Source organism: Sabethes cyaneus, chromosome 2, assembly GCF_943734655.1.
Source record: "Sabethes cyaneus chromosome 2, idSabCyanKW18_F2, whole genome shotgun sequence".
Classification (NCBI taxonomy): domain Eukaryota; kingdom Metazoa; phylum Arthropoda; class Insecta; order Diptera; family Culicidae; genus Sabethes; species Sabethes cyaneus.
The window spans coordinates 185752801-185780192 of NC_071354.1; the positions used below are offsets into that span (position 1 = coordinate 185752801).

At 38.7% G+C, this 27392-nt stretch overlaps 1 protein-coding gene across 4 annotated transcripts in view; it reads left to right on the forward strand.

Moving 5' to 3' along the window:
* The window catches only part of LOC128737996 (calsyntenin-1), a 323240-nt gene that overhangs the window by 216638 nt on the left and 79210 nt on the right, over positions 1-27392 (forward strand). For all 4 annotated transcript variants that reach the window (XM_053832789.1, XM_053832792.1, XM_053832790.1 and 1 more), the window contains exon 4: positions 22972-23090. In XM_053832789.1, coding sequence (XP_053688764.1) covers positions 22972-23090 — 119 coding nt within the window. The remainder of the gene's footprint in view (positions 1-22971; positions 23091-27392) is intronic.

Sequence of the window (27392 nt, forward strand, 5' to 3'; positions counted from 1 at the left end):
ATGGAGGATCATCCGCTTAGCATGAGAGGGTCATCCTCCGAGGACCTGTTATTCTGGCCATCTAGCGTTGGCTGGTCTAGTGTGCTTAAATTTTAGTTGAAGCAATAGAGCTCGCAAGAGAACATAGCACAGACGCAGATTGCATTCGAAATAAAGCTCTGTCTCATTTTGTGCATTAGCGAACTACCGCTCGACGGGAGTTCGGCAATTGTGCTGAAGTAGGTACATATAAACCTATTAGAATTCCGAGCCATGACTGAAAACCACAGGAATTGGCGCATTAAGTGGAATGAACCGTATCAGCCCTGTGCTCTCGGTGCATACACATTCACACGCGGTTTTCGGAAGAACGGCTGGCGCGTGCCGACGCCTGACTCTGCTTCTCACGCGGTTCACCAAATCGTACCGAATGGAATGGTGCATTCCGCATAGACGCTTTCAGGTATCACACAGCTAAAATCGTCATGCCACTTCCTTGTTCACCGGATGCAACATGCACAGGCAGGAGCCAGCAAACGTCATGAATCTCCGCATTATCGCAAGAGCCGAAAATTACAACACGTTGTTCGACATAAACTTTGTAGCGCAAAACTTTTACTACACGGGTTCCGCTGAATTGTGCCAGAGTTGCACCTGCTATCGGTCACGAATCAGTTTAAAATCATTCTCTTTTCGGGAAAGCACACCTTTCGAAGCTGAAATACAAATAGAATTAAAACACGTAATGACTGGATGATTTATCGTTCTATCAGGCACGAAATGTCGGTCGTAAACTTTTGCAATTCATCGGCATGACATACATAGAGCGTTAGCATATAAATATATTGGAATCCGATAGATTAAATGAATACAATTAATATAATGAATTGCAGAAAATTGTGGTTTCACAATAACTTGTACAACTTATTAACCCCCCCGAAATTTCGGGACTTCACATTTTTGTGGTTTGATGCGAAATGAAATGCAATGTGCAATCACGAACGTGATTCGATTATCATCTGCTCGGCAGTTTTCCGATATCGGAAGTTGTTTGATTGTTTATACAGACGGACAAATCATGCATCGCTTATGAACGAACAAAATCAGTTTGTTGAAATGCGTGCATTTTCACAATGTTCTTGAAAAGATATTTTAATATGATGATAATCATAGATTATCAAATATGAACTGATTTTTGCAATTTCCAGTAAACTTGTCGTTCTAACTTTCTTCATCCATTTCGCTGCTTTTACTGTGAAGTTGCTACGCGTCACACCAAAATCAATGGTAATTCTTGGAGGACCCATAGCAGTAGCAATATAAAAAGCTCGTTGATGAATAGTGTGAAAAGCAAAAGGTCCAAGATGCTTCCTTGAGGAACCCCAAATAGATTACAAAACAGTTCCGATTCTTCCAGACCAATTTTGACACATGAACTGCATTCAACACATGATGGAATTCGGTCTTAACCATCGGCGAGCGAATATTTGTGCTTTTTGATTGTGGTTCCAACGTGTTGATCGGTTAAATGGACTATATTCAAGTTGCTCGCATCACATGGAGTATCTCTTAACGCGGAGGCCACTTGCGTTTCCGAAGCAACAAAAGTGTTACAGAAATTTTTGAAGTGAGCATCGGAGCTTGCTATATCTTCGCAGAGTAGAAGGCGCCCTAAAAATCGCAAATGAGCATCACCCCACGCTTGTTTCCGAGGTGATCTACGAGAGGGCACATAATCGGAGATCAGTTGTTTCGTGGTTTGGATAAAGTGACTGCAAGTGACAGCATCGTTAACATTCGCAAATAGGTCAAGGCAATCAATCCGACTGATTGCTTCGGCTAACGCAGACAAAATCGCTCGTCGAAAGTCCAAGTCACTAACGTCAACAATATCTTCAAATCCAATGGAAACTGGCAGATCCACTACCATTTCAACAAAAAATGCAGGATCGCGTGATGGATTGAAAGACGATCAACGAGAGAATGTATTCGTTGATCATTAAAGGCCGTGTCTTCAACTACGCCAACCAACGTGCACTGCCCATGCGAAGGTAGACTCGACGACGAGAAGGAAGCTTTCTATGCGCAGTTGGATGCAATGTACGATAGCTGTTCATCACGAGGCATCAAGATCGTCATCGAGAATATGAATGCTCAGTTCGGCAGGGAAACGACGTGTAGACCGGTGATCGGGCCCAAAACTCGCACACCAACATGAACGATAATGACCAGCGATGCATCAAAACTTTGCACCTCTTCGAGGCTTGGTGATTAGAAACATTTTCTTTACACGCGAGGTTATCCCCAAAGGCACCTGGAGTTTATCTGACCAACGAACGTTGAACCAAGCTGATTATATTCTCATCGATGGCCGTTTTTCTCTCTCGAACATCACCAACATACGCTGCCTACGGGGCGCGGATATCAACTCGGATCATTACCTAGTAGCAGTAAATGTGCTTTCAAGACTTTCGATGGTCTAACATATGTCTCACGACAAAGCCGCCCTCTTCAGTCAAACATTCGGAAATTAGACAACACGCCGGTTGCCGAGAACTACGCGTACCTGCTGGATGGAACCTGTGTGGAACTAGGTGCTTCGACCCTCGAAAACAGCTATAGCAAGATACGCTAGGCCGTCAATGGGGCCCCAACCACGTTGCTTTGTGAACGAACCTCGAGTGCACGGTATGAGCTGACAAGGCACATTTTTCCACATGATTGTGAGGAATGTTGGCTCGAGCCACAGCTGCTGATCATACCTGAACCAGTCTCGTAACGGGTACACACCGAAGCCTGTGCAGCGACGAGAAAGGAAACCTGGTCACACAAGAGTGCGAGTTAGACGACAGGCAGATGCAGTTCTTCGATGGACGATATAACACCAATCACCATTGATAACCAATATATACCAATATAACCAAAGGGGCTGGAAGGAAAGTAAAGCTAGGTGTGCCTTTAAACGATAATAACGTCCCGGCTTCCGATCTCCAAGAGAACCTGCGAGACATCCATCAGCTAAAGAATAATAGTGCCGCCCGAAAGGACCGACCGATGCATAACGCTTACTTACTTAGGTGGCTTGCCGTCCTAAGACAAAACCTGTTGAACAAAGTTTCTCCATGTAACTCGGATGAGGGCTACCACTCTCCAATTCCTCGAACACCGAATACTCTCCGCCAGATCTCACTCCACCTGGTCTAACCATCTTGCTCGCTGCGCTCCTGGTCGTCTTGTTCCTACCGGATTTGAGGCGAACACCATCTTTGCAGGGTAGTTGTCCGGCATTCTTGCAACATGTCCTGCCCATCGCATCCGTCCAGCTTTAGCTACCTTCTGGATACTGGGTTCGCCATAGAGCTGTGCGAGTTCATGGTTCATCCTCCGCCTACATACTCCGTTCTCCTGTACGCCGCCGAAGATCGTTCTTAGCACTCGTCGTTTGAAAACTCCGAGCACTCGCAGGTCCTCCTCGAGCATTGTTCATGTTTCATGCCCGTAGAGAACAACAGGTCAAATAAGCGTCTTGTACAGGGTGCACTTTGTACGGGGACTTAGTCTGCTCGACCGCAATTGCTTGTGAAGCCCATAGTAAGCACGACTTCCGCTGATAATACGCCTCCGAATCTCACGGCTGGTATCATTGTCCGCCGTTACCAGTGAGCCAAGGTAGACAAATTCATCGACTACCTCAAACTCATCGCCGTCGATCAATATACTACTGCCCAAGCGGTGTCGTTCAGCCTCGGATCCGCTGGCCAGCATGTACTTTGTTTTAGACGTATTTACCTTTAACCCAATCTTTTCTGCTTCGCGCTTTAGTCTGGTGTACTGTTCAGCCACCGCCACAGATGTTCTGCCGATAATATCCATGTCATCGGCAAAGAAGACGAATTGACTAGATTTGTTGAATATCGTGCCCCGCCTGTTGATATCCGCTCGGTTCATAACACCTTGTAGCGCTATATTGAACAGCAGGCATGAAAGACCATCACATTGACGAAGCCCTCTGTGTGATTTGAATGAACTTGACAATCCACCCGAAATCCGAACACAGCACTGTGTACCGTCCATCGTATATTTAATCATTTTGTTGAGTTTCCTGGGGAAACTGTTCTCGTCCATGATTTTCCATAGCTCTTTCCGGTCGATGGTATCATATGCGGCTTTGAAGTCAACGAATCAATGATGCGTGAGAACTCTGTATTCACGGCCCTTTTGGAGGATTTGCCGCAGTGTAAATATTTGAAACGCATAACGCAGAAAATCTGATATTGTTTCATTTCTTCACCGAAAAAAATCAACTAAACCCAAACATTAACTAAACAATACTTAAATAAACATTGGTTAACTTGAGCTTTAATAATTTTGTTGGAACACCATGATAGGTACTTGCGTTACCTGCCACAGCTCATTTCGTTTGACTGAATCGTATGCCGTCTTAAAGTCCACAAATAGATGGCGTGTCAGCAAGTTGTACTTCCGGAACTTGTTCAGTAACTGACGCAGGGTAAACATCTTTTCTTTTAGGTTACTCCAATCAATATTCTCATAATGTTCATAGAAGCTTTTTTCTCAAATAGTTACCTATTCAATTGTTAGACTTTTAAAAATTTTAGAGAGCATGTAAAGAAGGCTGATTGGCCTCAATAGAGGGTTCTCAGCTTTCGTAGTTGGGACAATGTGAGTAATTTTCCTGTCATAAGAAAAGGAAGGCTTTTTAATACGCAATTACAAACTGAAACTGAAACTGAATTAAATTCGGTTAGCACCACTGTCAGCGATGCCAGAATTTGCTGAAGAAAAATCCGTACCTTTATCATATGTATTTTTATCACTGAAAAAATGGCTATAATTTCGGTTTAAAACTAAGAAAGTAGCAAAATTTAATGAAATTATAGTGTACACTAGAATCTCGTTTTACGTCCATTCATTTTACGTGATTTCGTTTTACGTCCGAAATTTGAACTAACGTCCTCTCGTTTTACGTCCAAAATTCTAATTAACATCCACTTTTTTACCTTTGTTATACTATAACAAAGGTTTAAAAATTGGTCGAAAAACACGAAATTGATCCGAGGCCCGGAGGGCCAAGTCACATATACCAATCGATAGGGTTCGACGATTTGAGCAATGTCTGTGTGTGTGTGTGTGTGTGTGTGTGTGTGTGTGTGTGTGTGTGTGTGTGTGTGTGTGTGTGTGTGTGTGTGTGTGTGTGTGTGTGTGTGTGTGTGTGTGTGTGTGTGTGTGTGTGTGTGTGTGTGTGTGTGTGTGTGTGTGTGTGTGTGTGTGTGTGTGTGTGTGTGTGTGTGTGTGTGTGTGTGTGTGTGTGTGTGTGTGTGTGTGTGTGTGTGTGTGTGTGTGTGTGTGTGTGTGTGTGTGTGTGTGTGTGTGTGTGTGTGTGTGTGTGTGTGTGTGTGTGTGTGTGTGTGTGTGTGTGTGTGTGTGTGTGTGTGTGTGTGTGTGTGTGTGTGTGTGTGTGTGTGTGTGTGTGTGTGTGTGTGTGTGTGTGTGTGTGTGTGTGTGTGTGTGTGTGTGTGTGTGTGTGTGTGTGTGTGTGTGTGTGTGTGTGTGTGTGTGTGTGTGTGTGTGTGTGTGTGTGTGTGTGTGTGTGTGTGTGTGTGTGTGTGTGTGTATGTATGTAATGATTTTTTCTATCGCCTGTTTCTCAGAGATGGCTGAACCGAATGGTTCGCTATTACTTTTGTTTGAAAGGTGTTATTGTCTAGTAGATCACTATTGAGTTGTTTCGTGATACGACGTTTCGTTTAAAAGTTATAAGCAAAAATGTGAAAAATACGTGACACGGGTTTCGTCGGAACTACATGACCGATTTCAACGATCTTAGTATCAAATGAAAGCCCTTATTAAAGCTAAATTGTTCAGGAATTTTTAATTGAAAACAAACAAGTAGTTTAAAAGTTATGCTTAGAAAACCTGTTTTGACAAGGTAATAATTATCGCCTGTTTCTTAGAGATGGCCAAACCGATTTATGCGCTATTAGTCTCATTTGAAAGATAATATATCCTAATAGATCACTATTGAATGGTTTTTTGATTGGACGTTTAATTTGAAAGTTATGAGCAACCGTATACACCACACCAAAATTAACAATAATTTATAATGATTTTAACCAAGATAATTTACCTAATTTGAATTATTTTAATATCAAACGAGAGGTTTTGACACTACGAATATATATGCAAAATTTCATAAGAATTGGTTTTACCGGTTAAAAGATATTAATCCTCGAACACTCGCGCCAACTTTTATAACACGGTTACTCGCGCGCAAAATAGCCCTAAACCAAAGAAAACGTGTGCACTAGAGTTTTGACTGGGAAAACTTGGTTTTAGGTTTATCGAACCTTTGGAAGAGTTTCTTGAAATTAAAAGCTCGATCGTCTGGTGGATTTTAAATTTTGATTAATCCCCCTAAAAGTGAAATAAAAAAATTATTTTTCTTCAGTGTCAATATAACACATTGATGTGTTCTGCAAAGTTATAGAACATATTATTACAAGAAATTTTGTTAAAGGCAGTAACCATCTATCTCTGCAGCGAAGATAGAAATATCTTATTTATTGTATATGAATTTGTAAAATCAGTTTTTCTATTTTTGCTCTTTTTGTAATTATTGTAAGACTTTTTCATGTACTACAAAATTGTACAAATAGTAAAAATACACAACTTTGCTGAAAATACTATACCTCTATGTTTGCTTGTTTAGGATCTGTGGAACTTTGATTATAAAAAATACCCTAATTTTGACTCCGCATTACTCGACTACCAGCAGACGGATACATTTTAAACATTTTACATTTGCTGATAGATTTGCTGCATACATTTTCCCAACAATTTAAATTATTAATGCATTGAATAATTATGATATTTTGCTCACAATAAGTTTGTTGAAGAATATACGTTAGTTAAACAACGATTTGTAATTTTATAACAATATGGCGTTGAAAAACCTACACGTGTTGTATAAAATATAACAGCGTGAGTTAATAAAAGTTGATGAAAATTATTCAAGAAAACTCTATTGATGTGAGTGAAATAGAATGGCGTTACAGGAAACTATGCATAGTTCAAAAACCTATACACTAGACCTTTACTAGACAACGTATATGCTAAAGGATAAGATTTCCACTTACAACTTACTTTTATTTGCACTTACTCAGGTTAATAACAACTTACTTATCCTTAATCGGAAATTTCATGAACAAAGGATCTATCAAAATTTAAAAGTGTTTCTATTTTGTTCAAATTTTGTAAACTTATTCAATTTTCAAAAATTTTATGTAAATCAACGCACTACGCAACGATAACCAATAGATGAATTATGTTCCGAAGACGTGTCGATTTCTACCTCAAATAGCAAGTAAGACCGTATAACAAAGGTTCCTTTCACCACTAGGTGGATTAAATCGGGTTTTTGCATTCAAAATTTGAATTAACGTCCTCTCGTTTTACGTCCAAAATTCTAATTAACATCCACTTTTTTTACATTCAAAATTTGAATTAACGTCCTCTCGTTTTACGTCTAAAATTTTAATTAACGTCCTGTCGTTTTATGTCCAAAATTTGAATTAACGTTTGTCGTCAAAAATCATTAGGTGGTTTTAAAAAAATCAAAATAACATCTTTTCTTTTTTCGTCCAACATTCGAATTAACGTCCACTTTTTTTACGTCCAAAATTTTAATTAACGTTCTCTCGTTTTACGTCCAAAATTTGAGTTAACGTCCACTTTTTTACGACCGATTTTTTTACATCCACTCAATAGTGGAAGTAAAACGAGATTTGAGTGTATACGAAAGTTTAACCGACATCTATGCTTCATTTGAACGTTCATTTAAATTTAGTGTTTGTTAGTTTCGCTGAAACGTGTAAATTGATTTATTGTGTACTGTTTTCTAATTTACTAGAGTCTCTTTTTACACGAATGAGCCTCGTTTCATTTCGTCTAGATGCATGATTACTCTTTATCGCACACAGGCTAATTTGTGGCAATACGAAGTTTGTCGGGTCAGCTAGTAAAATATTTATATTTTCGTATTGCCACAAATTATAACTTCGTATTGCCACAAATTAGCCTGTGTTGTACATAAATCGTGAATCTCGGATGACCTTTGTCACAATCTTGAGTTTTGCATGTTTCTGGGGAGTTCATGTGTGTTTTAATATACAAATTTTCCTCACAGTAAAGTAGAAAACAACTCCCCCCATTGCTTAGCCTGATAAAATAAACTATTTCGAAGGGTGACCCAACTGAAGGATAGTAATAAAGGTCAGTAGATCTAGGAAAATAAATGAACCGAGATAGAGGCGACCGCTACGGGGGCGACGGCAGGTCTGGCGCTGAATTATCTAATGTTACTATTGATAGTTTTTGGTGGTCTTGTTATTGATTAATGTTTTATGAAAGAGTCTAAAATTTCTCGAGTTCGATTAGTTTTTGAGTTACGCAAAAAAATCTGTTTTATTTGTATGAGAGTTCTTATCCCCCTACCACCCAGATAACACAAAATCGTAATAGAAAGTTCACATTAAATCGTTTTCATGTCAATTTCACATTGGAATTGTATAATAATTAGAGTATGTCAAATCGAAGTGAACAATAAGTTGTTTTGCAGTCGTGCGTGCCTTCATATACAATTCATGACTGTGAATTATAAAGCAGTATAGACGATTGCAATATTTGATTATATCTTAATCATATATTCAGGAGTATTTAGTTGCGTGTTATAAAAACTACGCAAAAAAGAATTACAAATAATTGTCAAAGCTTTCGCACGTATATCGCCTCTACTTTGGTACATATATGTTCTTATATGGCGTGAAATATAACTTTTTCGTTCAGATATGATTTCGTATATCTCAGTTGCAATTGAGATATACAAACCAAATGGTTTACTGGGCACAGGCTCCTACCCCTACCTCAAACCATCATTAAAAAAATTCCTGCCTCTAAAACCCCCCACATGCCAAATTTGGTTCCATTTGCTTGTTTACTTCTCGAGTTATGAGGAAATTTGTATTTCGTTTGTATGGGAGCCCCCCCTCCTAAAAAGTTAAGGGGTCCTAATTCATCATAGCAAAAATTCATGCCTCCAAAAACACCCACATGCCAAATATGGTTCTATTTGATTAATTAATTCTCCTTCTAAAGTGGGGACGGGTCTCAATTCACCATAGAAAACATTCTTGTCTCCAAAAACACCCACATGTAAAATTTTGTTCCATTTGCTTGATTAGTTCTCGAGTTATGAGGAAATTTGTGTTTCATTTGTATGGGAGCCCCCCCTCTTAGTTTGGGGAGGAGGCTCTAACCATCAGAAGAACCTTCCCCGGTACCAAAAACCCAGTAGTTTTCTTTTCTATAAAGAACATTCGAGCAGACAGACAGAAATCCATTTTTGTAGGTATAGATTTGTATGGGAACCTCCCTTCTTAGTGAAGGGAGGGATCTCTAACCATCAGAAGAACCTTCCCTGGCATCAAAAACCCCTACATGCAAATTTTCACTCCGATCGGTTCAGTAGTTTTCGATTCTATAAGGAACATAGGGCAGACAGAAATCCATTTTTATAGGCATAGATTTGTATAGGAGCCCCCCCCCTCTTAGTGGGGGAGGGGTCTTTTGGGAACCTCCCTTCTTAGTGAAGGGAGGGATCTCTAACCATCAGAAGAACCTTCCCTAGCCCCAAAAACCCCTACATGCAAATTTTCACGCCGATCGGTTCAGTAGTTTTCGATTCTATAACGAACATACAGACAGAAATCCATTTTTGTAGGTATAGATTGTGTTTGAAGGAAAATAACACTTTGTTAAATCTCAATGAACTGATTTCAATGAGATCTGATGCAATTTTATCAAGGGCTCGACCTTCATTCTTGATTATTCATCTTTAACCTTTCGGCTTCGTTTTTCCGTCTCTCATCGTTAATTTTTTGTCCTTCGTTTTAAATTTTTCGTCTTTTTTGTTATGTGTCCTTTGTAGCCTTTTACGTCATTTTGTTGCGTTTTTTAACTGTTTTTCATTCAGTTTTAATTCTGGCTTTCTGACACCTTGCATCGTCTTTTTGCTTCTTTTCATCGATTTGTAGTAATTTTTATCGTTTTTTGCTGCATTGTTGGTTGCTCTTGATGACGTCTTTTTATCTTGATTTGTAGCCTCTTTCTTGTCACTGTTTTGTTATTTTGTGTCCATCGTCTTTTCTACATCTATTTACTTGTTTCGTCGTTTTTTTATTGTCTTTTTGACATTTTTTGTCGCTTCTTTGACGTTTTTTCGGCATCTTTTCATCGGATTTTTGTCGTCTTTCGTTTTTTATTGCCGCCTACTTCGCCGTCATCACTTCGCTGTCTTTTCGCCATCTCTATGTCGACTATAATATGCTGTCTTTCCGTCTTTCTTTTGTAGTCTTTTCGTTGTTTTATTGTTGTCATTTTGACGCCGTTTCGCCATCCTTTCGTCATTTGTTTTGATGTCTTTTCTTCCTATTTGTCGTTTTTTTGTCACCCTTCGGTTGTACTTCTGTTGTGTTTTCGTGGTCTTTTTGCTAATTATACTTCATTGTTTATCGTATTTTTGTTTTGTTATCTTCGATTTTGACGTCTGTTTTTGGTATTGTTTTTCGTTTTTTGACAGCTTTTTTTTTTGGTATTGTTTTTCGTTTTTTGACAGCTTTTTGTTATCTCTTTTGCAACATTTGACAGCTTTTTGTAATCTTTTTTGGCGTAATTCAGTGGTCAATGTATTGTTTTCAATCCGTTTTGTCTTTAATCGCCGTTTCGTCATTTTTTGTTGTCTTTTCGTAACTTTTTTACTATTTTTCGTGATCCTGTTTATTGTTAAGATCGGCGGTCGGATGGCGTCCGACACAAACTAACATTTTGCTTGCGTCGGACCAACACCGGGTGACAAATTTTCACTGTGGGTAGTCGATTTGGAGACAAAAAGAGAAGCAAAAAAATACGTCACCTTGTACTCCCAGTCAGTTTGCAGTTTACACTCTTCAATATGAACGCAAAGCGGGAGCGCGACTGTTGGATTCTCTTCAGAGACCACAGATGGATTGTAGACAGCAGTCTCGCTAGCGGCAGATTGACTGTGTTCAAATAACTGTCAAATGATCGTTTTGGTGGAAGCACAAGTTGAGTGCAGAAAGCGTACGCATTCACGTAGTCATAGTCAACTTGCGATCGCTTTTCAAGCCCTGGTCAAGCTAACAAAACTGTTATCTTTTTACTGTCTTTTCGTTGTTCTTTCGTAGTGTTTCTGTCGCAAATTCGACATCTTTTTATCTTTTGCTTAGTTTTGTCGACTTATTCACGCTTTTTAAACGGGGTTTGACGTGCTTTTAGCGTCTCTTCATCGTATTTTCATTTTATTTGCTGTCTTTTTATCAGATTTTCATCACTTTTCCGATATCTTTTCGTCTTATTTTTGTCATAATTACGCCGTTGATGTACATATTAAAAGTGAGAAAACTATTATTTTTACTAAATAAAACCAAATGGTCGCAAACTATTTAGATAGGTATTTCTCTTTACCTTCAAAACTTGTTGCACCATTTTTCGCAGGTGACAAACGTGGTCGCTGCTTTGTGTTCTTACAACAAACTTGCACGAGATTAAGTTTTTCTCTTGTATTTGTTATGATGAGGCATAAAGTATCAAACCCATTAACCAGGGCTTACCTTGGGGTTGTGCATATCTTCGCTTTTTTATGACTTTTTCACAGCCACTAAAAACTTTTACTATGTTTTCAACAACTAAGACCGGAACCAGAAAGTGATAAATTGCTCCGGTGTAGACGGGTGTAGTCACGTGTATACTTCGAAATGACTCGTATTGCTCTTGTTTCGCGATATGGTGCCTCAAAATTCGATAAAATTCGAACGCCTAACGAGAAGTTGAAGTTCCGAAAGAGGAATGCGGCACTTGAAGCTTCGAAGCTTTTTCAAATGCCCTACCGCTGCGTAATCGAATTCGATGGATAATAATCCTTGAAAAAGACCCAACCGCCGCGTATAGCCGCGCTGTGATAGCCGCCAGCCGTAAAGCATTTTGTGGGATAATTGTTTTCGGTTGGTCATCGTATCACAATTAACAGAGTTGTTTCAGATAAAATAATTAACAATAATGATATGCAAATGATGGCCTCGTTTGCTGTTGAATCCGATACGTTTATGTTGCGTTAATTTTTCATCACAATCAATTTGATGGCGATTATGCAGCGCTAATTTGAAGCGGGCAAAATCGACAGCGAAACAAAATTGTACGATCTAAATTGTACGGGTTTTATTAAAACATGAAAATAAACGAATGCGAATGTTGTTGGTTGAGTCGAGATGTTTATCCAACTGCTGCAGCGGCACAGCACAGTTTTTGTGTGCCGCCGCCCGCCGGCCGGTAAAGAAGGTAGCTAACTTCGCCGGCACATAATTTACTGTTCTATAGAAGTGGTTCGTTAAAATACTTTCAGAAGCCCCAGCCATTGTCCTCGCAGCGCAGCAGTGAAAGAGCAACATTCAAAATCATCATTCAAAATGAGTTCGAAAAGTTTTTTCCCCCCTCCGGGGGTAGGCTTTATGTGATGATGTTTAGCACTGTGGTTTTTTTTTTCTTTTTTGTGTCTATTTCGAATATTCTACGGCAGTGTTCCGGAATCATCAAGGAAAACGTGATTTTCCATTTTCGGAACTGTCGGACCAGTGAGTGGTGGTAACGGCTAGCTGATTTGGGGCTTCACTTCACTGTGACAGGTGACGCATGCCGGTGGAAAGCGGGTGAACTAAATTGATATTCTATATGTGGCTGTTTAGAAACTCATCAGCGCAGCGGCGTCTGCGCTGCTGATGGTTGATCGGAACGCATGGTACATTTTTAAAATTTTTGTTACTCTTTTTCATGTGGAATCAACCGGCATGTGACTAACCAAACAGTGGCATGGAGGAAGAGGTTATTATTGGGGGCACGACAAAAATATCTAGCCAGAAAAGTGCTACCTCGAAAAAGAACGCGGTGCTGTGTGCGACGAGATCAATATTTTGTCAACACCATTAGTATGGTGCGAGAAGATTTAATAATAACAGCTGTGTTAATGTAGAATTGGTAAACATTCGAGATGATGGAAAATACATACAATATAGATATCGTTTTCAGCCTCCGTAAATAATTAGCAAGCAATTCAATGTGCATCCTATTTTTTTCATTTTTGAAAAATAGAAACACCAAAATTATTTTTTTCAATTTCACAAAGTTTACCAATTCTTCGCAATTTCGCTTCGCTGCGGAAATTTTTGTGGAAAACTTTGCAGAGATATATATCTCTCGAATTACTGTTACCTGGTATTTCAATCGATCATGTTCCGTTTAATATTTACGTGTTTTATTCGTGAAAAAATTTAATGGCGAATGATCCGCTGGCTAATAAAGCACTTAGGCGCGCTTCGAAATTGCAGTAAACAACTTCATTCCAGGAAACTACAGCAACAGCTTAATGATAAAATTCGTTGAGTGCTGTTGCACTCAACACATTTCCATAATTTCAAAACCATATTAGTTTACGATGATGGAAATTTGAATGATAAAACTCAAATATTCTGGTTTGAGTGCATCATCGTATTAACTGCCAGTAATGCGGAGTTTTCCCTTGCATGATTCCCTATGCATGATGGTATATACACTAGCGTGCCCAGACATAAACAAAAGGTGGGACATCCGACTTTTCAGAAGTAATATTTGGCATTGAAAATCGAGTAATCGAAAGATAGCTAATTTATTATAACAAAGAAAACCAGCCGATTATGTTTTTGGTAGTCTTGTAATTGACTAATGTTTTATGCAACATCCCAGTCGGCTCAGAGGTATGACGCTCGACTGGGAGAGGCTGTTAGAGTAAATAGGATCGTAGCAACTGGCCCTGCAATTGTCCTGCACTCTAACAGCTGGCTGCGAAGTCTGTCGTATAAAAACAGAAGGTCAAGTTTCGATAACGGAATGTAGCACCTAGGCTTTGCTTTGCTTTATGGATGAGTTTATAATTTCTCGAGTTTGATTAGTTTTTGAGTTACGCAAAAATTTCTATTTTATTTGTATGAGAGTCCTTATGACTCTCTGACTGGGTGAGGGTTCTTAAGTCATCATAAAATAAATTCTTGCCTCCAAATACCCCATATACCAAAGTTGATTCCATTTGCTTTATTAGTTCTCGAGATATGAGGAAATTTGTTTTTCATTAGTATGCGAGCCCTCTCTCTTAAAGGGGGAGGAGTCAACATTCGCCATAGAAAAAAATCCTGCCTCCCAAAACCCCCACATGCCAAATTTGGTTCCATTTGGTTGATTAGTTCTCGACTTATAAGGAAATTTGTGTTTCATTTGTCTGGGAGCCCCCCCGTTTGAAGAGATAAGTGGTCCTAATTCATCATAGAAAAAATTCTTGCCTTCAAAAACCCCCACATGCGAAATTTGGTTCCATTTGATTGATTAGTTCTCGAGTTATGAGGAAATTTGTATTTCATTTGTATAGGAGCCCCCCTCCTAAAATGGGGAGGGGTCTCAATTTACCACAAAAAAAATTCTTGTTTCCTAAAACACCCACATGCCAAATTTTGTTCCATTTGCTTGATTAGTTCTCGAGTTATGCAGATATTTGTATTTCATTTACATGGGAGCTCCCCTCTTAGTGGGGGGAGAGGTCTCTAACCGTCATAAGAACCTTCCCCGGCCCCAAAAACCCCTACATGCAAATTTTCACGCCGATCGGTTCAGTAGTTTTCGATTCTATAAGGAACATAGGAGCAGACAGACAGAAATCCATTTTTATAGGTAAAGATTTGTATGGGAGCCCCCCCTCTTAGTGGGAAGAGGAGTCTCTAACCATCATAAGAACATGCAAATTTTCACGCCGATCGGTTCAGTAGTTTTCGATTCTATAAGGAACATACGGTCAGGCAGACAGAAATTTATGTTTCATTTGTTTGGCAGCCCCTCCTCTTTGTGGGTGGAGAGGTCTCTAACCATCATAAGAACCTTCCCCGGCCCCGAAAGCCCCTACATGCAAATTTTCACGCCGTCGGTTAAGTAGTTTTCGATCTATAAGGAACATACGGGCAGACAGACAGAAATCCATGTTTATAGCTGTAGATAGATTGGATTTACTTTCACTTTCGTATCTTCGTGCAACGTAAGAACTATTGAACTAATAATGTGATGTATATACTGGACACTATCACTTGTTGTTCTTACAAAATAAAGGGCTAGGTCCAACCTAGCCCCGATGATGGGTAACATCTACCCGAAACCGGTTGGCGAATAAGGTAAATGCTTATTTTTTTTTGTAAGAACAACAAGTGATAGTGTCCAGTATATACATCACATTATGAGATAGATTGGACTTTAAATTTTCCGTGAAACTGATATCAAATTAGACTTGGAATCGGATTTGAAATTAAACTCAAAATCATTTCAATTCAATTCAATTTGTACGTAAATTTGGACATGAAATCAAAATTTAAATTTAACTTAAAATTGGAAATATTGGAAATTGGACATTAGACACGAAGTTTTACTTAGAATTGACATTTTTCGTTTTTCTCTCTCACACATTTTATCTTTTTTTCTGTTCAACTTTCCGGTTTAATTTTTTCCTCCTTTTCTATCGTTTTTTGTTTTGTTGTCCCATGTTTCCTTCATCATTATTCCATTTTTCTGTTTTCAGTCCTAATTTTTCTTATTTTTAATCCTATTTTTCCTCTTGTTTTGTATTTGTTTTTTTTTGCGTTATTTTCTTTCCCGTTTTTCGTATTTTCGCTACCCCTTTTCCTTTCTTCGATTCCAGTTTTCCTTTTCTTCTCGTTTTTGGCTTCATCTGTTCCGTTCTTCCTACTTTTTGTCAATTATATTCTGCAACATAGATTACACTAACATTCCTTCCGCAATCCCGCCTGATTACATTCCTTTGAATAATGAGTCACTGAATTTTGCACAGTGTGAATGATCGGTTACTCCTCACTCTTTTGATTCGTTGTGCAATTTTGCTGATTCGGTTCAATCACTAAGTGCAACCAGACTAAGCTGAGCTAAGCTAAGCTCTTTTGGTCTGGTTTTGGATCCTTTTATTCCCTTTGCTTTCCGGTCTTGGTTTTCCATCTACTGTTTTTCGTCTTTTTGTTTCCTGTTTTGCCATCTTGCTCCTTTTATATCCCGTTTGACATCTTTTTCTTATTTTGCTCGTTTCTTTCAACTCTTTTTTCTCCAAAAAACCCTTTTTTCTCTCACGCATTCTTAACCCTTTTGGTTTCACTAGTTTTCTGCTTGGTTTATCCTTTCTCGTCTAGTTCTCCTGCTTTTTCTATCCCGTACTCTCCCCTTTTCTGTCACGTTTCTTTCTTTTTTGTCCCAACTTTTCTCTATTTGTTTCGTTTTATCTGTTTTTTTTTCTCGTTATTTATTTTTTCTATTCCCTTGAGTCCACCTTCTTCGTTTCTCTTCTTTTCCTATCCTGTTTGTTTGTTTGTTTATTAGAGACACTTTACACCTTTCGGTGCATTCGTGACTGTTAAAAGATTTTATCATCTATCTACAACTGTTTGTATAGTCCTGTTTCCTTGAAGTAATTCACTATTTTCCTTTTATTTTCGTTATCAAGTGCTTGCTGGAGGATAGTAGAATTCACTTCACCATCATCCTATCCCGATTTTCGCCTCATGGCTCGTCTTTACCATTTCGGTTTTGTCATATCAGTCACTTCTTTTCTGTTTTCGTTTGTTTCGTTTTTCCTTTTATTGCGCCCTCCTTTTTTAATTGCTTATAGTCAGTTCTACAGATTAGGTTATTCGAAACTTCTGTGGGGTTGGGATTCGAACCCGGATCCTCAGGATGAGAGGCGTGAATGCTAAGCACTATATCGCACAGCGGACAAATTCGACCGAAAAGACGAAACTTTTTGTTGCCACTGTTTTCAAGGGATGAAAGCTCTCTTTTCTTATGTAAAAATGCCGAGAAATCCATTGACGATAGCGTCGATGCGCGGAAATGTAGAGCTTACCCGTTTTGCAGTCTTAACCCCTATTCATTAATTATTTTTGAAGAATCATTTACAAAATCTCTCTTTTATTTAAGATTCTGTGGTAAGAAATGAAGAAAAATGTTAGGAAAAAGGAATATGAAAATATTAATTCTTATACAATATTATGCAGGAGTAGATTTGCCCCATTTTACTCAAGAATTTTACTACTGTCAAAATGCCAAAATACTCTTTTTGTTCCGTTTTGCTCAGTTTCTGTACCATTTTTTTTTGTTTTCGCTTTTACTTTTCTTCCTTTTTCCGTTTTTTTGCTTCCCCGTGTTTTCTGTTTCATTGTTTCATTTGCTTTTCGTTTTCTGTCCTTTTACTTATTTTTAATCCTGTTTTTCCTCATATTGTTCACTTGTTTTTTTTTTGTTATTTTCTTTCCCGTTAGCCGTTTCCCTTTTTCCTTTTTCGATTCCAGTTTTCGTCTATTTCTAACTTTTAATTTCCTTTCCTTCTTGTTTTAGTCATCATCTGTACCGTTTCTCATATTTTAGGTGCCTGGTTTTGCTTGCCTTTTCCTTTGCTTTCCGGTCTTCCTTTTTCATTTCCTGTTTTTCAACCTTTGGTTTCCTCTTTTGCCGTTTTTATTGATTCGTTTTTTCTTTTTTTGAAACGATGCACTATGGGCAAAAACGAGAGAAAAAACGGATGCAATTAAGATACGACCTGCAAGCTGATAAAATATACGTGACCCTAAGTAAAATTTTCCGGATTATCGCGTGGTGCCAACCCCTTTCCTGTTTATCATCGGGAAGTGCCCCATTTTGCTCATTTTCCCCTATTTTTAATATTTTTCGCCCTTATTGGATTATTTCAAACATGGTTTTGAGAAAACAAACCGAAAAAATCTACTAATTTTGTGTAAAAAAGTCCGCAGAATCGAAAATCGGAATCGGAAAATTTTACATAAGATCACCTATATTTTATAAGCCTGCAGGCCATATCTTAATTGCGTCCGTTTTTTCTCTCGTTTTTGCCCATAGTGCGATGGTTCGATGGTGGTTTATGGAGGGACAGTAGGAGAAAGTAAAGAAAATTTTTTGGGAATGGAGGGAAAGAGTGGAAAGGAAGGGGGGGGGGGCAGGGCGTGTGGCTCGTTGGTACCCGTGTACCTATGAACCATAGAGGCGCTAGACAAAAGGAGACTGCGCAACTCCCCTTATTGATGTAGCGACGTAAATGGTTGAGTTATTTTTAGACACAAATTGTACCTACTGTAGCTACCTATTACCCCCTTTCCCTTCCTTTCCACTCTTTCCCCTCCATTCCCAAAAAATTTTTGTTACTTTCCCCTATCGTCCCTCCATCAATTGTAGAATCATCGTTTCAAAAAAGTATTAGTATTAGTTCCTGACCGCATTTCAAGGTCAAAGACTAAAAACACGAGTTTGGTCGTTTTCCCTGTTTTTCTTTTTTACTTTTTCTGTCCTATTTTCCCGTTTTTGTTCCATCTTCCTCCTTTCATATCCCGTTTGACATCTTTTCTCCGTTTTCATCGTTTCTTCTATCAGTGTTTTTTTTCTCTCGCTATTCTTTTCATTTGGTTTCTCTTGTTTTATGTTCCCTTTTCCCTTTCTTGTCTCTCTCTTCCTGCTTTTTCTCTCCCGTTGTCCCATTTTTCCAGTCACGTTTTTTCCCCATCTTTCCTCCTTCAGTTCAGATATCCCGTTTCACCTTTTTTTCTGTTACTTTTATTTTATTTTTGGGTCCTCTTTTTCCCTTTGCTCGGTTTCCTATTTCACCTTTTTCTTAGCTTACCTTAGTTCGTTTTTTCTTTTTTTCTTTTTTTTGTCCCATTTTCCCGTTTTTGTCCTATCTTTCTCCTGTTATATCCCGTTTGACGTTTTTCCCGTTTGACCTCTTTTCCCTGTTTTTCTCGTTTTTTCTATCGGGTTTGTTCTTCCTCTGTCGCTATTTTTTTCTTTTGAGTTTACTTGTTTTCTGTAGCCTTTTCCTTTTCGTGTTTCTTTTTTTCACTTTTTCTCGTATTGTCATTTATCCTGTCCATATCGTTTTTTTCTGTTTCTGCCTCGTATTTCATTTTTTCCTGTTGTTTTTCTCTGTTTTTCTTTTCCTATTCTGATTTTTGCACCGTGATTCTTTTTTTCCATTTCGTTTTTTTGTCATTTTCTAACCCGTTTTTTTTCTTTATAACTCCTTTTCTATTTTTATGTTTTCCTCTCATACGAAACTGGATCATTCATCACTTCTGCGGAATTGGGATTTGATCCCAGGTCCTCGGGGTGAGAGATATGAATGCTAACCACTACACCGGGATTAACCCCCCTCCTTTTCTGTCGCGTTCTATTTTTCTTTTCGTTTTACGCATTTTCACGCGCTTGCTTTGCTTCTATTTCTTGACCGAGTAGATAACAGCAGTCATACAAATAATATCTTCGCATGGGGAAGTGTGCAATGGGTTTCCCAGCTAGCACCAACTCGTATATCAATATACGAAAACTATCGTAAATATCTCCCAACAAACTCGAAATCGTAACTAAAGCTGGATAAAGAGGGATCAAGTTGATTTTCTGTCGTATATAATGATAATGACTGACATACATACGATTTTCAGCACAAAATCGTAGAGCAGTACGGAGCGACTCGCGCTTAATCGGATATTATCGTATATAAATACTTATATAGTCGTAACGCTCAAAATTATTCGTAATCACGTATATCGCCTCCTAAATAGTACGGATATGCCAATTTTGCGCATGAAATACGATTTATTTAGCATGTATATCTATACGTAATGCTGATTTTTACCTTTTTTATACATATGAAAATGCTAGCTGGGTTACGAGAATTGGGAGAGTAAAAAATTTAGGTATTTGACTACCCACTATAGGGTGGCGGTAGTTTAGCTAGTAAACCACTTGGATACCAACCACTTCCCATTGCCTCCATATATTTTTGGTCTGTCACGAAATTTTCCAGTTCATTAATTTAATCATTTTTTGCATCAAACCATCATCAATTTTTGAACGAATTCTGATGTTCACATTGAGGTTCTGTTCGTGATAAAATTCAAAGCTGATGCGTGCCTTATCGCCGAGGCAGGTGAATAGTGTATGCTCATGAGGGATGTTCATCGATTCAAATGATCACTTTTTCGTGAATTCTCCAACCATTGCCTTTCAGAAATAATTTTACAACTTTTCTCTGGAATTTTTCGCCATAACTTAACCTAAAACTTGACGTGAAACTTGAAACAGGCTTTTAAATCGGGCTTGAAATCAAAGCTGGCATGAAATTAGAAATTAGACTTGGCGATGGAATGAACTCAAAGTAGGAATTGAAATTGGATATAAATTGGAGTCGAATTGCACTTGAAATTATAGTTGGAATTGGACTTGAAACTAGAACTAAAATTGGGCATGAAATTAGAATTTAATTTGAACTTGAAATTAAGCTTAAATTTGGATTGAAACTAAACTTGAAACTTAATTTATAACTAGACTTAAAATAAGGCTTAAAACTTAAACTATTGTAGGCAAATAATTTACTTATCGTAAAAATAGCGGTTCAATAGATTTTAAACTGCGGACCTCTGGGTTACAGAAATTATTTTGTTTAAAAATAATGTGCATTTTAAAAGAAGGTGGGTCATATGTCCTCCTTCCTGGACACGCCAGTGGATATGCATTGCAGTAATTAAAGTTTGCGAAACAAATAGTTGATATTTTCCATCAACAGTGCGTTAATGAAAAATCCCAAACGAACAAACGTATGGAATAAAAAAAATTGTTTTTGCTGGTAAAGGTCTGCAGAAAAAACCACACTTTCCAGAAGGCTACCCTAAACTTCCGGCGAAATCAAAACAAATATCGACCGACCGAACCGGCTTTAATAAGCTCGTAAAGACGGTCGACCTCCGCCTAATTCCTAACCTAATTAGTTCGGGTATGGTTTTAGTGCGAAAACCAAGTTAAATGGTGTGCGGGGCTTCGGAATGAAAATCCGTTCGACCGACCACGAAAGGAAAGAGGGGGCTGTCCAATCCTAAGCCCAATTAAGGGTTTGATTACACAGCGACTTAAAAATAAGCGACAAAAAAGTTTAATTTCAAAGATTGTTTATTAAAATGCAAATTCCCCCTGTTGGAGAAGTATTCTTGGAACGAGAGGTTCTTCAACCACAAGATGCGCTCCAGCAGTGCTTGTTATGCAATTGAACCATATTGTGCTGCATAACGAAGGCGATAGGAATGCATGCAAATTAGCCCCACCGTACAAATCACCCACAATGCAGAATTTACACTATTGCCACTTCCGGTGGTGGTGGTGCTTGTGTGTATAATGCTAATTAACCGGCACATGATAGCAGTGCTTTTCCCTTCCATCCCGGCAGAGCGCGGTGACGGAACGATGACGGAGACGATACCGAGCCGATATGATGCGGGTGATGGTGATGATAGTGATCATGATGATAATTATATTGCTGATGTTGAGCCAAGAAACTTAATGTAAATCTGTGAAACGCGCGCCGACAAAATGTTCTCTTCGGCATGGCAGCCACGTTTGTTGGGCTCGTTCTATACACTCTGCCTGATTATTACTGGCAAGCGATGATACTAGCTAAACATAGAGCCGAGTTTACGTTCAACTGGTTCGAAAATTCGAGAATCGTGCACAAATACCGGAATGAACGGTGGAATAGTTAACACTTGGTGTTTCGTTACATAATCGGACGACTTACAGTAATTGCTTGTTGCAGTACATGACGTGAAAAGGTTGAAAATTGTTATTTTATGTGAAAAATGTTTATTTTAAGTAAAAGTGTTCCTTCAAAATCGTTTAAACACATTTGAAATTGATGTCTCATGAGAAAAGATTTCTCTTTAAATCGCGAAATCATAATTGACATTAATAATTTGTTTAATTAATAATAAATAGAAGAAATCTTAAATGAGAACCTTGCGGGACACCAGACGTAACTTAATTGATTACACCAAAGGTGTCAAGTTACTTGAACTTCAAGTGATTTGCAAAATTGTTAGGTTTTCAGTTTTGTAAAGAATATTTTTTAAAATCAATCAATGAATTGAATTAATACGCATTAATCAGCGGATTTATTAGCCTGCCATCGTACATAAATTAATTTAAATACGTGCCCTACATTTATTGACGCTGTTGAGCTCGCTAATTTCAATTTCATTTACCGTTTGAAGTATAACATATTGATTCAACAGGTGAATATAATCCCATTTTTTCCCGATGTAAAGAAGCAATCATTTACTGAAACTAATACTCAACCGATATTTTTATTTTCCCAACTACCTACCTACCGAACGAACATGATCACCTGTTTGCTTCGGAATGAATGGGATTCGATTTTATTTGTTTTTATTCCGGGTCGAACTGTGTTTTTTTTTGTATTATTATTATTATTTCATGGGTCAATACTGATATTGAAAGGAAACTAAATAAACCTACCATTAATAATTTGAACCCGTTCATGCGTCGTCGTTCGCGCTGGCAGGACATCGAAATGGCAAATTTATACGGAAAAAGGGTCGAAGGCACCATTGCAGGCGGATGGCGGGGAACGTATTCAGGTCAGGTGTACAAGCGATAGAATCATTATTTATGCTTAGCTAGCGTTCTTTTAGCATTTATTTTCGTTATCATAACGTTATGTGACGACAAGTATGGTGGGTCTTTAGCTGAGCGGAAATAGCAACATCGCCTATAAAACGGTAACTAACCACATCCAGTCGGACGACGATGACGACGACAACGACGATGTCAATCACAGACCGACCGAGATGGGATGGCTTTTAAAATCTGTATTAATTTTTTACGACTTTCTGAACAGGCAGTCAAACCGCTACTGCACCATTAATAATGGTAAATTTAATCGTTTTTATTCGTTCTTCTCTTTTTTCCCCTCCGCAGATCGAACTAGTCAACGAGCTGGGTATCCTGAAAGCGAAAAAGTCACTCAATTGTGAAAAGCGCAAAAACTACAAATTCGACATCACGGCGGTGTTCTGCGATGGATCGCACTCGAAAAGGTAAATAGTTGAGCTTTGTTCAGCGGAATTTACTTCCTTTTTTCATCACACATGCCCGGTTAAATACTAACGAGATCAGCTTCAGTTGCAATTGTTTTTTGTCCCTACCATATATGAGAAGAAAAGAGAAATGTTTTCGAGTGAAATGTTTACTTTATTTAAAAAAATGATAGCTCCGGTGTACTCATTGTGTAAATCATTGGAATACATTAAAACAGTTAGTGTGTTTCGTTCTTGCAGCTGAACGATTGCCTAGTGATATTTGCCAGCAGTGCATTTGCGTGAAGGGTACACTAGCCTGGTACAAAGCCAATGGAGTCAAATTCATAACAAAGTCGATGAATCCTCCAAATTGTCCCGAGGCTAGGCCGATCAAAACTTTTAGGGCTCTGATAAAGATATACTTCTACAAAAACCTATTCGGAAGGAAGGTGCTGATCGGTCGTAAAGTGCAGTATAAGTTGAAGAAAAAGACCGCAAGCAAGGTTCCTCATCGTCCCGCGGCTTGACCCGGGAGATTGCAGCAACCGGCTAAACGGTAAAGAAGTACTTGTGTAAAATATACATTTTTGATGCGGAAGCATCAGTCAAGACAAGCCGTGTCTGAGCAGCAGACAATCACCTAGAAGGAGCGTTTGAAGGTACTGGTGATGGGTGACGAGACCTGCTTGACGCTGGAGACGGCAAAAAGTGGCTGGAGACTGGGTACTTCGCAGCCGCCACCAAGGAGGTAAGCGATGGCGTCAAATATAACTTCCACACCAAGTTTCCGAAGAATGTCATCCTGTGGCTCTCGATCAAGGCGAAGGCGTTGGGCGTTGAATAACCCTGGTAGAGAATGTCGCTTATCCCAGCATCAGAATATGCCTCGCGTAATACACCATCTCAGCAGTGATATAGTATTCTACTGTCGCGATAAACGGTATGAACAGTTCGGTGCGTTATCGTGTCAGCAATCATCGGTATTGTTTAGATTTCGACCGCGTTCAACGTCCTGACTTGACTGCTGAGCACAGCCAGTCGCCTGCAGTTGGTTAAACAAATCAGATTTGAGTGATTCTTTGTGACAGTAATTTAGACAACGTCCAAGTTGATGTTTTTTGCTTCGGGGCCTGCGGTACGAATACAGTATGAAGTGCCTGCCAGAAATTGACGCCTTCAAGAGGTATCATGCGGAAGAGGATATGGTTTTTTTTGCCTGGATTTGGCCTCGGCCCATTATGCCAAAAGATCACTGGCGGAGATGGTCCGGCAGAAGATAAACATGGCACCAAAGACTACCAACCCTCCCAACGTTTCCCAGCTGCTATCGATAGAAAATTGCTGGGTGATCCTCAAACCCTGAGGGCCTACTCCAATAATTTTATTGCCAAAACGGAGAAGCAGATGATCGTCAAGCCTACGAAAGAGCAATCCATTTCCATCGACCATGGATAAGGTTCCGGTCAACCACTGTAAGACTGCAGGGGCGTCGAAGCATTTTGTGGATGGCTTAGTAAACGTAGAATTTAAGAAAAATTTGTTCCATGGAATTATCTTGTGTAGTTTTTTCATCGCCAGCCGAAAGAAATTATTTCACTTTTTCGATGCATACGTTGCTATACAATCGGCTGCTTCAGAATTTTTCGAGTCGTTAGTTTACAGTCACCGTTCCGATGATGTGGTTGGCCGTATCTCTCATGTGCAACACGGATTCTTGAAAATGAAATCATTGATTTTATTGAATCCTTGATAAATATTTAACACAAATCGAAACGTCGGAAATAGAAGAAAAACATTCGTTTCAATTGACTGCAAATTCGAAAAACACAACCCTGAAATCAGCAGTTACGAACCTTTGTGAATTCACTTCGATGGTTACAGATTACATTTCAAACGATTTACAAATGGATTGTATAAATTACAGGTATAACCAAGCACTTGACCATTAGTAGTTGGCAGTTGAGAAAATCTGCCATTGGAGGCTGGTTGTATAACTGGTTAATTATATCCCAAGGTCAGAGTATAGTTTGTAGAAATGCAGAGCAACAAACCTTGTTGTCAAGTAAGAATGTAGTTTACAAAATTTGACGAACTAAATAAATAAATATTGAAAACTCAGAAGTACCACAAGGTAGTCCCATAGGTCCAATGCTGTTCATGGTTCTGATAATTTTCTTAAGCAATTTTCAAAGCAATTGCCTGAAGCTATCTCCAATTTCTTCTTATTAAGTCTGTGGATGATTAGTTATAATTGCAGCTCGATTTTCAACATATTGGAAAATACTGAGAAAATCGTGGATGAAAAGCTGATACGAAATTTTGACATTCATCATAAAAGCTAGACTTATTATCTTCGATTACGTTTATCGGTATAAGCACTTGGTTAGAATATGTTCATGACCTTTGGGCCGCTCGGTTTTCTTCATTATCTTCATTCTTCATTATCTTCATTCGAACCCCCATTACGTTAACACGACGCGCCTTCTTTAGTGGACGTTGGCGTTGGTATCGTGTTCTTTACAAGCATGCAATTTGATTTAATCTAATCTTATCTCATACTATCAGCATCTTTGGTTCGAGCCGCACGTTCCTCACAACAATCCTCAACAATCTCATACTAACGCAGCCAAATCTTGAAAGCATCCTAGAAAATGACCATTACTGGAATCAATCATTTTTCTTGTCAACGACCAGGCCAACTGCGCAGCATGTACCGCAAAGCGAAGTTCTAGGAATAAAACGGAACCAGAAATTATACCTAATTCCACTCAACTTCTTGAAATTAAGGGGAAGGAAGAAAGCGTGGATCTCTCGCACCAAACGCTTCCTATTTAATACAGCAGTCTCTCAAATAAGGCAGTTTCGTATAAGAACATTTCCAATAAGGATGGTCTCGAGTGATTACATTAAGGCAGTCGAACGTCCTTATTGGAGTCTACATAGCAAATGGGAATTGACTTAATTGGGAAAAACATGGAATAGCTCGTGATCCTGACCGTATAGAACGTTGGTGTCTTCGTTAGAGTTGTTCAGTAGATCAACGGGTTTTCATTGGTTTATAGCACTTCGGAATTGTCTCACTACGTGGCGCTAGTATATATGTATTATTCTTATATAGGGTGTATCTTGCACTGCTGACTATTTAGAAAGTTGCGGTTTTCGCGATGGTTGTTCAAATGACTGTCACCTTCGAGATGGTATGGAAAATTGCAAAGAACTTTTGTAAATACCCTGGATTGCTCGAGTAAAATCCTAACTAATTTCCCTACTAGTTAAATAACCACCGTCACTTAAACAACCTTTCCGAAGAAAGCAACTTCTTGTATTACCAAGATCATGAGTTATGGCAAATACAAAAAATGACATATACACTAACGCCGCTCGTTGAGTAAATTCTGTATAATTTTCCATGCCATCTTGAAGGTGGCAGTCATGTCAGTAACCTTCCCGAAGACCGCAATTTTCTAGATAATCAGCAGCGCAAGATACAGCCTATTTAAAAATAATACATATATACTAGCGCCACGTAGTGAGCCAATTGCAAAATACTACAATCCACCGAAAAGCCCTTGATCTGGTGAACGACTTAGTTGAAGACACCAACGTTCGGGTCAGGATCACGAGTTATTCCATGCTGAAATTAATTAAGTCAATTCCCATATGCTTCGTAGACTTTTTTAAGACGGTTTCCATTAAGGTGGTCCCTATTAGCGTTCTTATTGGGGGATTTCTGTTTATCAGTAATAAGGTCATTGCAAATCATATTCAAAGTTTTTGTCACCCCCCCCCCCCTTGGAAATTGGCCTGAAAAATCGGGGGGGCAAAAAATAATTTGTAGGATATGAGTCAAATTTCTTTTTATAGAATCAATTGTCTGTGGGCTCTATAGTCTGAAAAACTCGAAAAATGAGTCTCCGAGTTGAATTAACGCTTCTAGCACGAAACAGAAATGGAAATTCGAACAATGGAATTTTCGAAAATCGTCCAAAAAAAATTTCCTTCGTTTTTGTCTTTTTTCGTATATTTTTGCATAGAAAAGAATAACGTATATTATAAGCAAGAATAGATTCGGTTTTCTCGTTTAAACCTTGAATAAAAATTCTTAAAATCCATGTTTTTTTGCTCGATTAAAAAATTTACTTTACCCCCCCCCCCCCTTCAGTGGCCGAACACCGGAAGGACAAAAATTTTATAAAATATTTGTAATGGCCTAACTATTGACATGCGGTTCAATATAATCAAGCTTAGGCTTAGGTTAAATTTTAGAGGACAACTACGATAGTGTTTTGTTATTGTCTACTAGCTAAGTGCCCGATCTTG